This window comes from Octodon degus, unplaced genomic scaffold (genome assembly GCF_000260255.1).
Source record: "Octodon degus isolate 3935 unplaced genomic scaffold, OctDeg1.0 scaffold00016, whole genome shotgun sequence".
NCBI lineage: Eukaryota > Metazoa > Chordata > Mammalia > Rodentia > Octodontidae > Octodon > Octodon degus.
Window position 1 is genome coordinate 16,615,284 of NW_004524592.1, and position 14,975 is coordinate 16,630,258.

Consider the following 14,975-nt stretch of genomic DNA (forward strand, 5'->3'; position numbering starts at 1 on the left):
GGACCTGGGCTAGGACTGGGTATCTCTCAACTTTAAACTTTATTTGATAAGTCTATATATGTTCAATATATAAAAAGTAAAATCTAAGAACTCTGTTTTCTACAATATATATTTAGACTTTAAAGATATAAAATGCTCAAAATGTAACATCTCTTCAAATTTGTCCTGAAATTGAAAGTTGATCTACATTTACCTATTGGCTTTGACTAAAGAAGCACTTTGTTATGGATAAATAAGATACATTTGTACATTGGGTAATAAGTCTATTTGCAGTCATAATTAACACTGTTTCCTAAACTTATCAGAACTCTCTTTTTTTAAAAAATGTATTTAGTACAGGGTCTACAGGGCCTACAAAGTCTCACTACATAGATCGGGACTCGTAGTGATCCTCCTGTTTTTAGCCTCCCATGTGCCTGGCTTACAGGCACATGCTACCATGTCCAGTCTTAGTTGCTGTCTCAACGTGCCCTGGGGGCAAAGCTGGCACAGCTTGTGGTGCCAGGGTTCGAACCCTGGCCACTGCGCTCTGCCTAAGCAGGTGCTTTAGTCTGCTGAGCTATCTGGCTGGCCCCCTTATCAGAATTTTAAAATGTCTAATTCTTGTCAGTGGAGCTATACTCTGTGAGACTTGTTTTAAAAAATCTAAATTTTGTCTTAGTATAAAAACTAAATAAATATATACAATTTCTATACAGTTGTAACACAAATTACTGCTATATTAAGAGGTATATTTGTGTTTCTCAAGTTTACAGATCTTCATAGAAACAAACTGAAATCATCTTCTCACTCTGGTGGTTTCCAGCTAAAGTTGTTCATACTGGTAAACCTTTTATCTTCAAGCATCTGTCACTCCCCTACTTGTGTTCCAAGTATTTGTGATGAAATGCGCATGCCAATCCAATCTGAGACAGCTAGCCAGATGATGCTAATACACTTTCAGGCTTGTGCTTGTATGATTGTTACCTAATTGTGTTATAACAGTTAATGATACCCAAACATGTGGTCCAGGCAATCTCACTCTACAGATTAGAAATTGGATATTAATAGCCCATAAGGTATATCTATGGACAGGTGCATTCCCCTTTGATGCTATTCTATCAAAGGATGACAAAATTGGGCACAATTTGTTGCTATACAGGTAATGGAATAAAAAATTCTTTTATATTAAAGTGGAAATTTTAATTTGTTTCAAAGCTGGGCATGGTAATGCTTGCCTATTACCCCAGCACTGTGGAAGCTGAGGCAAGAGGATTGCCATGGGTTTGAGGCCATCTGGGTTACATAGTGAACTCTAGGTCAGCCTGGACTACATAAACAAAACCCTTTCTCAAAAAACCCCCACTGTTTCAGAGATAATAATATTATCATGATTGTCACACTAAAATACTATGTTGCCCTTGATCTTGAAAATTTATCTGTTAGCATTCTACGAGAATTTGACTTCTAAGATGATTGTGTTTGGTAAAAATAACAGTTCCCATATTTCTACTATTCTACAAGTATTTAACAACTGAGGTTTGGCGAATAGAGACAAAAAGATAACTGGTAAGAGGACAGCCAATATTTGGGCCCTGGCCCTCCCATATTAAGAAAGACCAAGGACTTGCAGGGAACTTTTCTACAGGGTTCTACAACTTTGGTGAGTCATCCAAACTTGAAAGCAGGGAGATTCTTGTAACATTAATTATTGCATTGTTGTACCCCAGAGAACAGGAGTTAGCCAATATACAGTGTGCCGAAAAGGAGGGTCAGGGAGGCAGAAATGTCTCCCATGCTTTCATGGGCAGCCATATGGTCAAGCAAGACTGTGACCCATCCTTGTCAATAAAACTGACAGAGGAGCTAAAATGCTCTGTACCTGGTTCTAAAAGTAATCCCTGAAGAGCTTTAACTGATCCTCATATATGGTGAGAGGTTATTTTTTTAGGTTAATTTTGATTGACACAGGTCTCACTTTACCTTGATCTTAAGCACCCAGCAGAAAAGTACAACCTAAAGATGTATGAAAATACAACAGTAATAAAGGGTAGAAAGAGAAAAAGGGCTCTAACCACTGACCTCTGCTTGCATTTTTCAGCTACACCTGTATCTTATTACTGTTATGATTCAGGGAGGCTAAAAAGCTACACTGGAAGTTATAAAAGCTCAACAAGAATTTTTAAATTCCTTAATTAAAACTGTCCTCAAAACCACTCAAATGCATCTTACATCTGAAACTGGAGAGACTTGTGACAAGGAAATATCAGAGTTTAGATAACCTCCATTAATAAATTGGGGGGCCAGCTAGTTATGATCACTATTCCAGTCCCTTAAGATCAGTGTCTGCATGTCGCTGTTTCCCCAATCTTCCTTTGCAGTCTATTGCTCCATCATTGCTTGTGTGTGCTTTAATTTATTGGAAAACTTATTTATTCTCACCTAGAACCAAATTCCAAGTGATCACGCAGATGGAACCAACTATACATGTACCAGACTTCTTGTACTGGGATTCATTGATCAAACTTATAAAGTTCATAACTGCTAAACCCCAACACGACTTCTATCCAAGGCCTCTTATATTAGCTCTCTGGAGAAGATCCTTTACTTTAGTCTTCCCTACTCTGTCCCTTTTTAGCTCAAAGTAGTTAGACTGAAACTATGCCCATTCTCCCATACCCACAGTTACGGGTGGTTCTTTTAGAGAACAAATAGTATAGGTAGCTAAGTTTGATAGAAATTAATATACTGAGAGGGACTAGGATCCCAAGGAAGTCAGTGATAAAGACATCAGAATTGTAACTGGAAGTGCATCTGAAGAAGTCCTCAAGATAAAGTCACAATGGCTAGATAGATACAATTCCTTAAGAGACCAGTGGAACTTGAGACTATATTAAGTCCCTGACTTATGAATGGATTCCATTCCAGAAAAACATTAGTAAGTTGGATCATTTATAAATCCAACAGTCTTACACATCTTTGACAGAATCATACAATGTAAAGCATAAAAAAGAAACTGACACAAATACTGCTAATAAATTATTTTTACTTTTACAGTTATCTTAAAATGGTAAGGTAGATACATGAGTTACTTCTGCAATTTGTACCTATGACTGTAGTAATGTGAGGTCTGTATCTGTGAAAGTTTATAGTTTGAACGTTTTTAAGTCAGGGACTGTATGCTGAAATTAGTACCAAGCAGCTCATGACATCCATCTATGCATCAGACACCTGGGTGGGTGACCAGAATACCAGGATCCATCCCTTCCCCAAAATGTTCCTGTTTTAGAAGTCACAGATAAGCCACTGTTAATGTTAGTCATGACTCCTTGCTATGAGCCTCACTTATCTATTGGATCAATATTAGCTAGGAGGCTATACTGAAGGGGAAAATCATAATTTTAAATAAAAGCCTACCCAGGATGGCTGCCAAGACTATCGTGGACATGTCCAGCAGGCCAGATAGCAGGACACCTTTTCCTTTGTGTAAACCCTTTTACTGCCTTTGTATAACTGATGACCTTGCAATGTAATTCAAAACGTAACAGGACATTTCCTCCTGTTTAATCCATGCTTTGCATAACTAATGGACTTGTGATACAACCTCAAATGTTTAGATTCCTTTAGCAACCCAAGATGTTACCTAATCCTCCAATCATAATGTGCCAAAGCTGCTTTTCTACCGCCTCACTCACTTTCCCTTTAAAAGCCTCCGTATTCCTTGGAGGCGGGGGTGGTGGTGCCTGACTCTTGGAAAAATCCTAGTTAGAAGCCCACTGGTGTAATAACCTGACTCTTAAACCCACCAGTACTGTTTCTTCCTGTTTGGTTTGCTTTCTGCAGTTATTTGCAACCTTACTGGTTGGTCATTTTTGACCTCTGTACCCACGCTTGCTGTATAAATTACTCTTGACCAGTGCCTGCCTAGCAAGCCCAATGTCTTTACTTCGATTCCTGGACCAACAAAAAAATTAATTATTACAAAGGGCCCTAGTGGCAACCCATTTTCAAGACTCTTCCTGTCCATCAGCAACTCTCTATATAAATCTTTCCTATTCTAAACTTCCTCTGTCTTTTGGAATTCATTTTTTCACTCAGAGTGGCACAAAATCGGCATATCAGACATCTAGCAGGTTGAGTTATATTTTCCCCTTATCAAAATTAAATCCAGTTTAGAAAGTCTCGGCAGGGCATAAAGGCCTTCGAAGGGTCTCAAAACCCGTCTCACTGAGACTGACCGGAGAGACCCCGCAAGGGTACGAGAGCCCACCCCACGCGGCACATCGCCCGCCGCACCCCCCCACGCGCACTTCCGGCCCGACGGAGGCCTACGCCTCCAGGCTCCCGGAAGTGCGGCGCCCCGGCCGCAGCGCAGCTCCGCCCACCGGCCCGCCGAGCCCGCGCTTCCGCGGTAGGACGGCCCGGCCCGCCAGGAACCGGAAGTCGGGCGCGGAGACCAGGGCGCGGGCGAGGCCGGGGGTGTGGCCTCCGCGCGGCCTGAACTGCGGACCTGGGCGAGATGGCGGCCACGGAGGGGGTCGGGGAGCCTGCGCAGGGCGGCGAGCCTGGTCAACCCGAGCAGCCTCCGCCACAGCCTCATCCCCCGCCGCCCCAGCCGCCACAGGAGGACGAGATGGCAGCTGAGGCCGCGGAAGCCGTGGCGTCCCCTATGGACGACGGCTTCCTGAGCCTGGACTCGCCCACCTACGTCCTGTACAGGTAACGCCCGAGGCCGGCGCGGGGGACGTGGGACGGGGCTCCTGCTGGCGCGGCGAGGCGCGGCCAAGCCCGCAGCCCCGCAGCCCTGCGCTTCCCGCCCGCGGTGGCAGAGTACGGAGCGCTGGAGGGTACTTTCTCCAGCGGTGCGGCTGCCGCTCTCCACACCTGTAAGAAACTTCCCGCTCGCTTCCCTGCTTCAGAACGCTCCGTGGGTACTAACCGTACCCGCTACGGCAGCGTTAGGGTGCAGTTTTGATAGCGTGCCAAGAAGAATTTTTAGTTTCAAAATCAGGGCCATGTTTGCTCTATTTTAAAAAGGAGCTGGAATTGTTTTCCGTGGTTCTGCTGGAATAACAGAGCTAAGGTAAGATCTGAAGGGCTGAAACGTTTACTTTTAACTTAGTGCCTCAGTTAGCCAGGCGCCGAGGTAGTTTGTCAGCATGAATAATAAACATGAAGAGGTTTGTGGCCTAAAGTCAGTTATGCAACCCTGCACAACCTCGGCTGCAATACAAATCATGTCAAAGTCCTGCCGTAACTTTCTTGCCTTTTCCCCTACCTTCTCAACCCTTACTGCCATTGCTTTCACATAGTAGTAGCATTCACTAGCTCCTTGTGAGCGATCCAGAAGTCTTTTGTTCTGTAGTTCTACCTAAACCCCTTTAAATGGTTTATTTGCTTGATTTTATGTATGCGTGAAAATCACAGTCTAGAGGGTTGATTGTTGTTGGAGTTACTGTTCTTACTGATTAAAATTCCTGTTGTTGTCTCATAAGCCTCTGTATTGTGAAATGTTTAGTTTCTTCGTGTTGTGTTTGATTTCCCAGTGACAGTTTTCCATGTCACTCCCTGAGGCTCTAAGTTTCACATTTCAAGTCATTGATTCCCTGTATTTCCTTGTGTGTATGTGTGAGGAACACAGTTTTAATATTACATGGCACAGTATTTGCTGTCAAAAACTGTTCAGTATACAGCTGTAAAGAATGGGCGTGGGCTGGGGAGCTAGCTCAGCAGTATAAGCATTTGTCTAGCAAGAATGGGTGAAAGGAAAAGAATACATGGTGTGACAGAAAAACAGGACCACCAATAAAGGTGTGTATTGTTTACTACGAAAGAAAAAGAGAAAAGTATGTTGAATACTTACATTTTTAAACTATTACTAGAGTAACATATTGGTGTTGAGCCCCCACCAGGATGCTCGCTGTGCATTCAGTCACACTTATCCTGCTGTCCTGCTGTCTCAGGCAGTCCTGGAAGTCCTCTTTCTGAGTGTCGTTTCAGTTGGATAGTAGCGGGCACCTCAGAATGACCCTCAGTAAAGAGCACTTCCAGGTCTGTTTAACGATTTGGGAAGAACAGTGGTATGAATGTGTTTAAAGTGAGGGAAAATAATTTGAGGGGGATTAATGCCAGTATGTCTTACAAAATAGGAAGTTTTTTTTAATATTAATTTTATTGAGAAAGAAGTAGCAATGAGACATTTTCAAAACAGGTTAGTCGGACAGTTAGAATAATTAATACATTGCATATTGTTGTCTTTGTAGTAGTTATAGATAGTACAAGATGCAGACATGATATCTTGTCTAAACACTATTAGTTGAAAACTTACTGAATTAAAAGAAAATAGCTGTATATCTATGCTATTTTGTATATATACAAAATGGTCCTTAAAGTAGTAAGTTTTTTTTAAAAAAATTAAGTATTAGTTACTTTCTCATTGCATGGACAAAATATCAGACAGCTACAGTTTAATGGAGGAAATTTTTATTTTGGCTCACAGTTTGTAGAAGTTTCAGTCCACTGTCAGCTACCTCCAGGTCAGGGTGGCGTAGCAGAGGAGAAAGAGCTCATGGCATGGTAGACAGGAAGCAGAGAAGGATGTAACCCTCTGAGGCCAGGCTCACTGTAGTCCGCATCATCCAACCAGACTTCACACCTCAGTGTCATACCCATCACATCAATGCAGTCATGTAGATCATCTATAGTGAAAAATGTGATGGCCTAATGCAGTGCTGAATATCACACACCCAGGATCCAGTTACCTCCCAAATGCCCACCTGTGAGTGCATATCAAACATTCACTGTCCGGTTTGATCACCCCTTGCATAAATAAAAGACTAGCTAAAATTTGTTCACATTGGCAATTCATATTGAACAAGCATCTGTTGTTTCCACAGTGCTATTTTAGCATTGATAATGAGTAGTAGTCATTAAATGGTTTTGTCATTCTGTTATATTTTAGAAGAAGAAACGGGGCCAGCCAAATAACTCAGCGGATTAAAGTGCCTGCAGGCAGGTGCAGGGGCTGGGGTTCGCTGAGACAGCAATTGAGACTGGGTGTACTGGCGTGTCCCTCTAATCCCAGCTCTTGGGAGGCTGTAAACAGGTGGATCACTACGAGTCTGGTCTAGTAGTGAGACCCTGAACACCCTGTAGACCCTTCCCTAAAATACAAAAAAACCAAATAAATAAATAAGAAACTGAGTCCTGGAGAGGTTAAGTAACTTCTGGAAGGGCACACAGCTAGTAGATAATAGGGCTGATATCCTGGCATAGGCCTTTGTCAGGTTCCAGAATCTGCTGTCACCTGTTGAGTGGGCCCAAGTGAGTACTCTACCACCAAGCTGCCTTCTCAGCCCGTAGAGCAGTGGCGTAGAACCTAGGGATGCATGCTGCAGCGGCAATTTGTAATCATTGAAAGCTCTGAAAGGTTTGCCACAACTGTGTTAGAGCTTGATGTATGAATGACTACCAGGGCCACCTCTGTAGTGGGCAGTAAGATATAGTAATAGTATTTAATTTTACTTTAAAAATGTCAATTTCTATTAAACTATTCAGATTTTAAAAAAAATATTGACAGAAATGAGTAAGGTTGATTTTTAATTTTAACGTTTTCTTTATCACATATCCATATAGACAGCACATTATTATTATCCACACTTTTCAGATGAAGAAACTGAGGTACAGAGAGGTTGGGTAAACAACAGAGCCGGGACCCTGAGTAAAATTGATTTTTAAGTTAAACTGCTATATACTTGCTGCAGAAACTGGCTTTACCTTTCATAAAACCTAAAATTTGAAAAATGTTGACTTATATAGACTTTTCAAATTTTTAAACTTTTTTAAACTTTTAATTTATTAGTATGTGTGTAGTCCATGTGTACATGGCTTATGTGGAGTTGGTACAGGAGCATAACACATCACCATTTCTTTTTTTATTCTAGTCCCTCTCCTATCTCTTCGGCCCTGTTTCTTAATCACCTTTCTCTGCTTCCTATTGTCTGTTTTATGAGCTTTTAAAATCCAAAGATTGTTTTATTTTAATTTTATTTTTGCTTTTAAGATCCCTAAGTTTCTAGAATATTAATATGATTATGCTATTTTTTAAAAAAAGCAGAGTTCTTTTTCTTTTAATGTGTTTGAACATAATTACTGAAAAAAATGTCTATTTTTCAGGGACAGAGCAGAGTGGGCTGATATAGATCCAGTGCCACAGAACGATGGTCCCAATCCAGTGGTGCAGATCATCTATAGTGAAAAATGTAAGTTTATTTTTATTAGGGAAAGATCTGTAAGTCAAACTTAGTAGCAGAGTTCAAATTCACAACTGTGGAGTCATTTAATAAGGGTCTCAATTACTTATGATGAATTCATTTTATGGTTTTACAAGCTTTTTTTGTGAATAAGAAAGCTCACAATATAGAGGGAGTAGAGAAACCAAAGTTTACAGAAGGGGTGATACTAATTCTTTTATTATTCCAAAGCTGATCCCATTTCCATGCAGGTGATGCCTAAATAACCTTTATTTGCAAAGTCCCTAGCCCAGGGCTGTCCTTTTCTCTTTTTTACATCTGTTTTAGTATTGGAGATTGAACCTAGGGTGACAAGGAATGTTTACAAGGCAAGAATAAGCCAGGGGCTGGCAAGATAGCTCAGTGGTCTAAATCACTTGCTTAGGTAAGCTTAGGCTAGCTCAGGGACCATGGTTCAATCCCGGCACCACATGCCACACCAACCCTGCCCCCAGGGTGGGCTGAGCTGTCCACAGAAAGAAAAAGAATAAACCAGTAATGTCTCAAAATAAAGAAGAAAGGGCCGGCCTGATAGCTCAGCAGACTAAAGCACCTGCCCAGTTGAGCTTCTAATTTTCAAATTAAAAGAGTATTTTAATATAAAGTTAATTCTAGAGACCAGGTTTGGTGGTGTGTGCCTGTAACCCTAGCACTCAGGAGGCTAAGGTAGGCAGATCACTACAAGTTTAAGGCCAGTCTAAGTCAGGTAATGAGCTCAACGCAGCCTGGACTGGATAGTGAGACCCTGTCTCATAAAACCCAAAATAGAACAAAAAAGAGGAATTTTACAGAAATAAACTAATGTATAAAGTTCTGTTTATTTATTTATTTATTTTTTTTTTGGTACTGGGAATCGAACTGAAGACCTTGTACTTGCCAGGTAGGCACTGTCCTATTGAGCTATATCCCTGGCTCCTGAAGTTCTGTTTAGTAAGTGGTGAGTTGACTGTTTCTGACTGATGCATTTGTTTGGTTTTGCTGTTCATATTGGATTAGGTTAACTTAGACCTGATTGTCCTGGAGCTGTGGCAGTCAGATTATCTCATTAATCATTTTAGCAGTGTGTATATATATTTGTATTATATACATGGAGAAGTTTGTGTATAATGTACACAGACATTCTGTGTAGTGTTAACATGCTGTAAGAATTTTGTTACAAATTCAAAATTGGGAAACATTGTGTGATTACTTAGTAGTCTGTAGTTGTTTGACATGTATGCTATTTTGGAATTTTGGCCTAGAAAAAGTAACAGGCAACTTTTTGAAGGTAGTGTTTAAAAGACCTCTGTGTGTCTCAGATTTTGCATTGCAGTACTGGGTATTAAACCCATGGCCAAAAACCCACAGAAAAACAGAACAAACCCCAGGGCCTTCACATTGCATTACATCTTCACCCTTTTCCTTAATTTTTTTATTTTTTATGTGTTTAGTACAGGGTCTCCAGGGTCTCACTACGCAGATTGGACTCATAGTGATACTTCTATATTTTTCAAGCTCCCAAGTGCTTGGATTATAGGTACACACCACCACACTCAGTCTCAGTTGCCCTCTCAGTGCACGCTGGGGCAGAACTGGCACAGCAAGCCCCCAGGATCGAACCCCCAGCCCCTGCGTCTGCCGAAGCAGGTGCGTTAATCCGCAGAGCTATCTGGCTAGCCCCCTTTATTTTGAGATAGGGTCTCACTAAGTTCCCAGCAAGGCTTGAATTTGTGATGCTCCTGCTCTACCTCCCATACTGCTGGGATAACAGCAGTGCAATACCGTACCCTCAGAATTTGTAAAGAGGTGTCATTGTTAGTGACCTTGTCTAACACTTTGACTTTGGGGTTATAGTCTGATCCAGTGGAAACACGGGCTCATAAAAACATGACAGGCTAGGTGTGGTGGCGCATGCCTGTAATCCTAGCATTCAAGAGGCTGAGGCAGGAAGATTGCTACGTATTGAAGGCAGCCTGGGCTACAACAGATAAAAAAGCGGGGCCGGGGAGATGGCTCAGTAGGATAAGCGCTTGACTGGCAAACGCAAGGATCTGAGTTCAATCCCCAGTTCCGCCAAAAAAAAAAAAAAAGATAAAAAAGCAACAAAACAATAACAAAAAACATTGCATTATGCCCTCATCTCCATTATTCCTGGGTATGGCTCTTCCCCAAAGTCAAAATGACCATGCAGGATAATCATTTTAAGTTGGTTCGGGATACTGTAGTAGCCATGACATTGCAATTAAAGGCATTCAGGAAAGTGAGCTTCCAGAACTGCTTTGTAATAGCATTTGAAATGAGGGGATTAAGGGCAGTGTGTCTTTCACTGTAACTTTTAAAATACAGTGGGCCCTCACTTATCACAGAGGTTACGTTCCAGACACCCGCACAACACATGAAAATCATTGAAGTAGCAACATTACATTTATTTTGTTACTTATATATATTTTAAGGCTTTGAAAACCCTTCACACACTCTTACAAACCTTTCCCACACTTTTAAAAACATTTGTAATGTTCTTAACCATTTTATAAACTTGTAAACCTACATAATATTAACAATACATATATTGTACGGTACTGCAAAATCCCACAATAGAGTGAAAAATGTGTGACAAATAATTTAGATTAATATTTTTTGGAGCTGGGGAGATGGCTCAGTGGATAAGTGCTTCCCTGGCAAGTGCAAGGGCCTGAGTTCAATCCCCAGTTCCACCAATAAATAAATAAATAAATAAATAAATAAATAAATAAAATAAATTGAAAACCTGTGAAACAGTGAGTCTGTGAAAGTTGAACCTTGAAATAGGGGATTACTGTACTTAAACATTCACTGTATTTTTCAATCATATCTCATAATTCTGCTACCAAGTGTCTGAGTTTTCTGTACCAAACAATTCTCTAGTTCTCTGTGGACACCAGTTAGCTGTTTTGCAGTTTAATTCAGTTCTGGCATTAGCTACCCGTTGGGGAGGAGGGAGAGTCCTACAAAGCCACGTATCAGCTGCCGGTAGTGAGTTGTTGGTAACCCACTTTTATCCTAGTTGGCAGTTGATCAGAGCTTCTTGTGGTTTCCTCAATTTGTTTTTATGCAAGCAAATACTCTAGTAAATATCTTTTGATGCTTAGCATCCATATGAGGTATATTTGTAAGAAAACTTCCCAGAACTAGAATTCTTAAATCAGTGTATATGTCAATTTTAATTTTTAATAGAGATGACCAAATAATTTTTTTTTTATCAAATACAACTGTAGATTTTTCACAAATTTAAATTATCTTTAAAAGTGTGTAAGTGAGGGGACAGGGATATAGCTCAGTGGCATAAGTGCCTGCCTTGCAAGTGCAAGTTCCTGAGTTCAATCCCTGGTACTGCAAAAAAAGAAAAAAAATAAGAGGTGTAAGTGAAAAGGGCAAGGGGCAAGCATTGAATGTGATAGATTTCATTTGTATAAAACTGAGGGATGGAATTAGCGTCCATTCATGTGCATAGACCGTATTTGAAGGATACATTAAAATCAATAGTGCTTGTTTTTGAGGAGTACATGAAATTTGGTACAGTAAAAATTTACCGTGAACCTTTTTGTATTGTTGAGATTTTTGGAGACAGGGTCTGGCTGTACAATCCAGTTGGTCTAAAACTAACTTTGTAGCTCAAGCTTGCCTCAAACTTTTAGCGACCCTCATGCCTCAGCCTCCCCAGTGCAGTCATTACAGGTGTGTGCCACCATGTCCAGCTCATTGCATAGATTTTTTTCATTTGAAAGTCTGATCAAAATAAAAAGTGAGAAAAACAGCAATGGAAATATATTTAAATGTGTTCACTCTTAGATTGATGTAATATCCTCAGAGATTTGCAGTCTGGCATTAACCCAACTGCATACACATGGGCAGACAGACCTGTGCACCCTGTGCTTTGTGGCTACAATGGAGTATTGTCAGGATGGCAGTCACTGTCATTTGACTGTTGTGTTTATTGGTGTAAATGATACACGTGAAAATGAAATATATTTCCACATAGGTATATCAACATTTTAGATTACAGCACTGGTTTCAAATAAGAAAGGTGGTCCTGACACATTTGTGCTCTGCCTCCAGTCCGAGATGTTTATGATTATTTCCGAGCTGTTCTGCAGCGGGATGAAAGAAGTGAGCGAGCCTTGCAGCTCACTCGGGATGCCATTGAGTTAAATGCAGCCAATTACACGGTGTGGTAAGTGACGCACAGCACTGAACTTCCTGCTTGCTTTCTTCCTGTTTTTATGGAATGACTTGTCTTTAATTGAATGTAATTTTTACCAAAATAATAATTTGTGGGGTTGAAGTTAGAAGTTGAATGAAATTAATGACTCTGCCCCCTTTCTTCCTGGCACCAGATTCCTGTTCACCACAGTCAGCAACTCTTAGCTGTTTTTTGTCTCTAATTAGCCTCTGTGTATTCTAGATGTGTACTATAGCTAATATGCTTTCTTTAATTTCTTTTGCAGTTTACACTTTTGTTCCTGCTGTGAATGGTACATTCTCTCCATTTACATGAGTAATCACTTTGCGATTTATGCTGATGCATGTTTATAGTATAATTACACTCTTAGCAGTCTTTTTGATTTTGTTTTCTTTGTACCAATATGAAATTCATCTCCCAGACTTATAGATATGAATGTTTCATTGCTATTGAAGATGATAGGTAATCTTTCATTTTTATTCCTTTTTTCAGGTGTCATATATTTATTTTTCAGCTCTTCTGGATGTTATTCTGTTACCTAGATACCACATCTTTCTGTCTTGATTTACCTTATTTTATAGACTACACCCCTCAGTAGTAAAACTTATGAGAGGATATGAGGATAATTGAGATTTATGTAGTAAAATGTCCATAGTCTTCCTTAAGTTTTACAAATAGAATTCTATATTGTAAATCATTTTCTTTTAGGATTTTATAACTATTCTTCCATTTCCTTTAGCCTGTGTTATTCAGGTGGAGATTCTCAGTCTTTATTTAACCTTTTTCTTTAAGTTTTAGGAATTTTTCTGTGTTCTTTAGCAACGTTTTTTCCCTTTCCTGTTTTCTCTTTCTGAAATGCCTTTTACTTTTTTAAAATTTTTCTCTTTTTTAAGTGATATGCCATACATATCCTCTGTATGGCATTGGGACATGCACATAACACAGCTTACTCCCCTTTACTCCCTTAAACTCTGATTTTCCCATTTGAGAAAGACCTATGATCCATTACTTTACTCTGTGTTTATAATTTCAGTATCTCATGAAAAGAAACCATAAATTGTTAAATTTGAGTGTCTGACTTACTTCATTTAACGTTATTATCTCAGGGTGCATCCATATTTCCTGTAAATGACTCAGGTTCATCCTTATGGCAGAGTAGTACTCCACTGTGTGTAAATACCACAGTGAAAACTGAGCTATCATCATTGTGCTGTTATAAACGTGGGTATGCGTGGTTCACTGTAATATGATATCTTTTAACTCTTTTCAGGAAGATGCCTTGCAGGAGAATTGATGAGTTACAGAATTTCTAATTTTAGTTTTGTGAGGAACCTCCACCCTGAATTCTATAGTGGTTGTACCAATTTACATTCTCAACAACAGTGTAGAATTCTTTTCTCCATAGCCTCTAGCATTTGTTATTTGATTTTTTGATGATGGTTGTCTTTGTTACTTTTCTCATTGCCGAGACAAAACTCCTGACACTCAGTGTTAAAAGGTGCAAACATTATTTGACTTACGGTCCATAGCAGTTTCAGTCTGTAGTCACCTCATTCCAAGGCATGGTGGCATGGCAGGGGAATTGCAGAAGAGAAAGTTTGTAGCAGGCAGAAGACATCCAAAAGCAAAATCGACCCCTGAAAAGCTTCTTTCTGTCCTTTATATTTTAGCCAGGCTACCTGCCCTAAGGTAGCATCCTTAATCCTAATGCTTTTGATCATAGGATTGCATCACAAATCAATCCTAATGCCACACTCTGTGGATCCAGCCTATGAAAAGCCCCACATATGACCACACAATGCTGTGGAAGGGTATCTAGACACAAGCCATAACTGTGGTCATTCTTTCTGGAGTACGACAGAATCTCAGTGTTGCTTTAATTTGCATTTCTCTAATTGCTTGTGGCTATTTCTAATTTTTTTTTTTTTTTTCTTTTGGTGGACCCGGGTATTGAACTCAGACCCTTGAGCTTGCCAGGCAAGCACTTATTCTACTGAGCCATCTCCCCAGCCCCTGCTATTTCTACTTCTTTGAAACATCTGTTCATTTCAGTTGCTTGTTTTTCCACTTAAGAAAAAGAATTTATTTATTGCGTAAGGAACACAGACCAGAAAACCACAATACAGTTGAGGAGACACATACTCCAGAATGATTCAGGGTTGTTAAAGAAATGTTCATAGGCATTACAGGTATCTGATTTTTCCTGAACTTGTCTGATGGGGATAAAGATTAGGAGGCTCAGAATAAGGGTAACAGCTCAGAATTTTTCAACTCTCTTCTAACTGTTCCCTTACTTCATGAATGACCACCAGCCATAGTCCTAAATATACGACAGCTGAACAGAGATAAGCAGTAGCAAGAGATCCCTGAACAAGAAAGCAGTTCTATCACCTGAACAAAGATGGGGGTGCAAATAGTTATTAACTGGTAAAAGGTAGGCACTTAAATTCACTGTGGCAGGTCCTAGCTCATGATGGAAATGAATAGTTTTTTTTTTTTTTTAATTT

At 40.1% G+C, this 14,975-nt stretch overlaps 1 protein-coding gene across 1 annotated transcript in view; it reads left to right on the forward strand.

The window, feature by feature from the left end:
* The first annotated feature begins 4,402 nt into the window (after positions 1–4,402).
* Fnta (farnesyltransferase, CAAX box, alpha) overlaps positions 4,403–14,975 on the forward strand; it is a 73,755-nt gene continuing 63,182 nt past the window's right edge. The window contains exons 1-3 of the mRNA XM_012513681.2: positions 4,403–4,698; positions 8,155–8,240; positions 12,345–12,459. Coding sequence (XP_012369135.1) covers positions 4,499–4,698; positions 8,155–8,240; positions 12,345–12,459 — 401 coding nt within the window. The 5' untranslated portion in view covers positions 4,403–4,498. The remainder of the gene's footprint in view (positions 4,699–8,154; positions 8,241–12,344; positions 12,460–14,975) is intronic.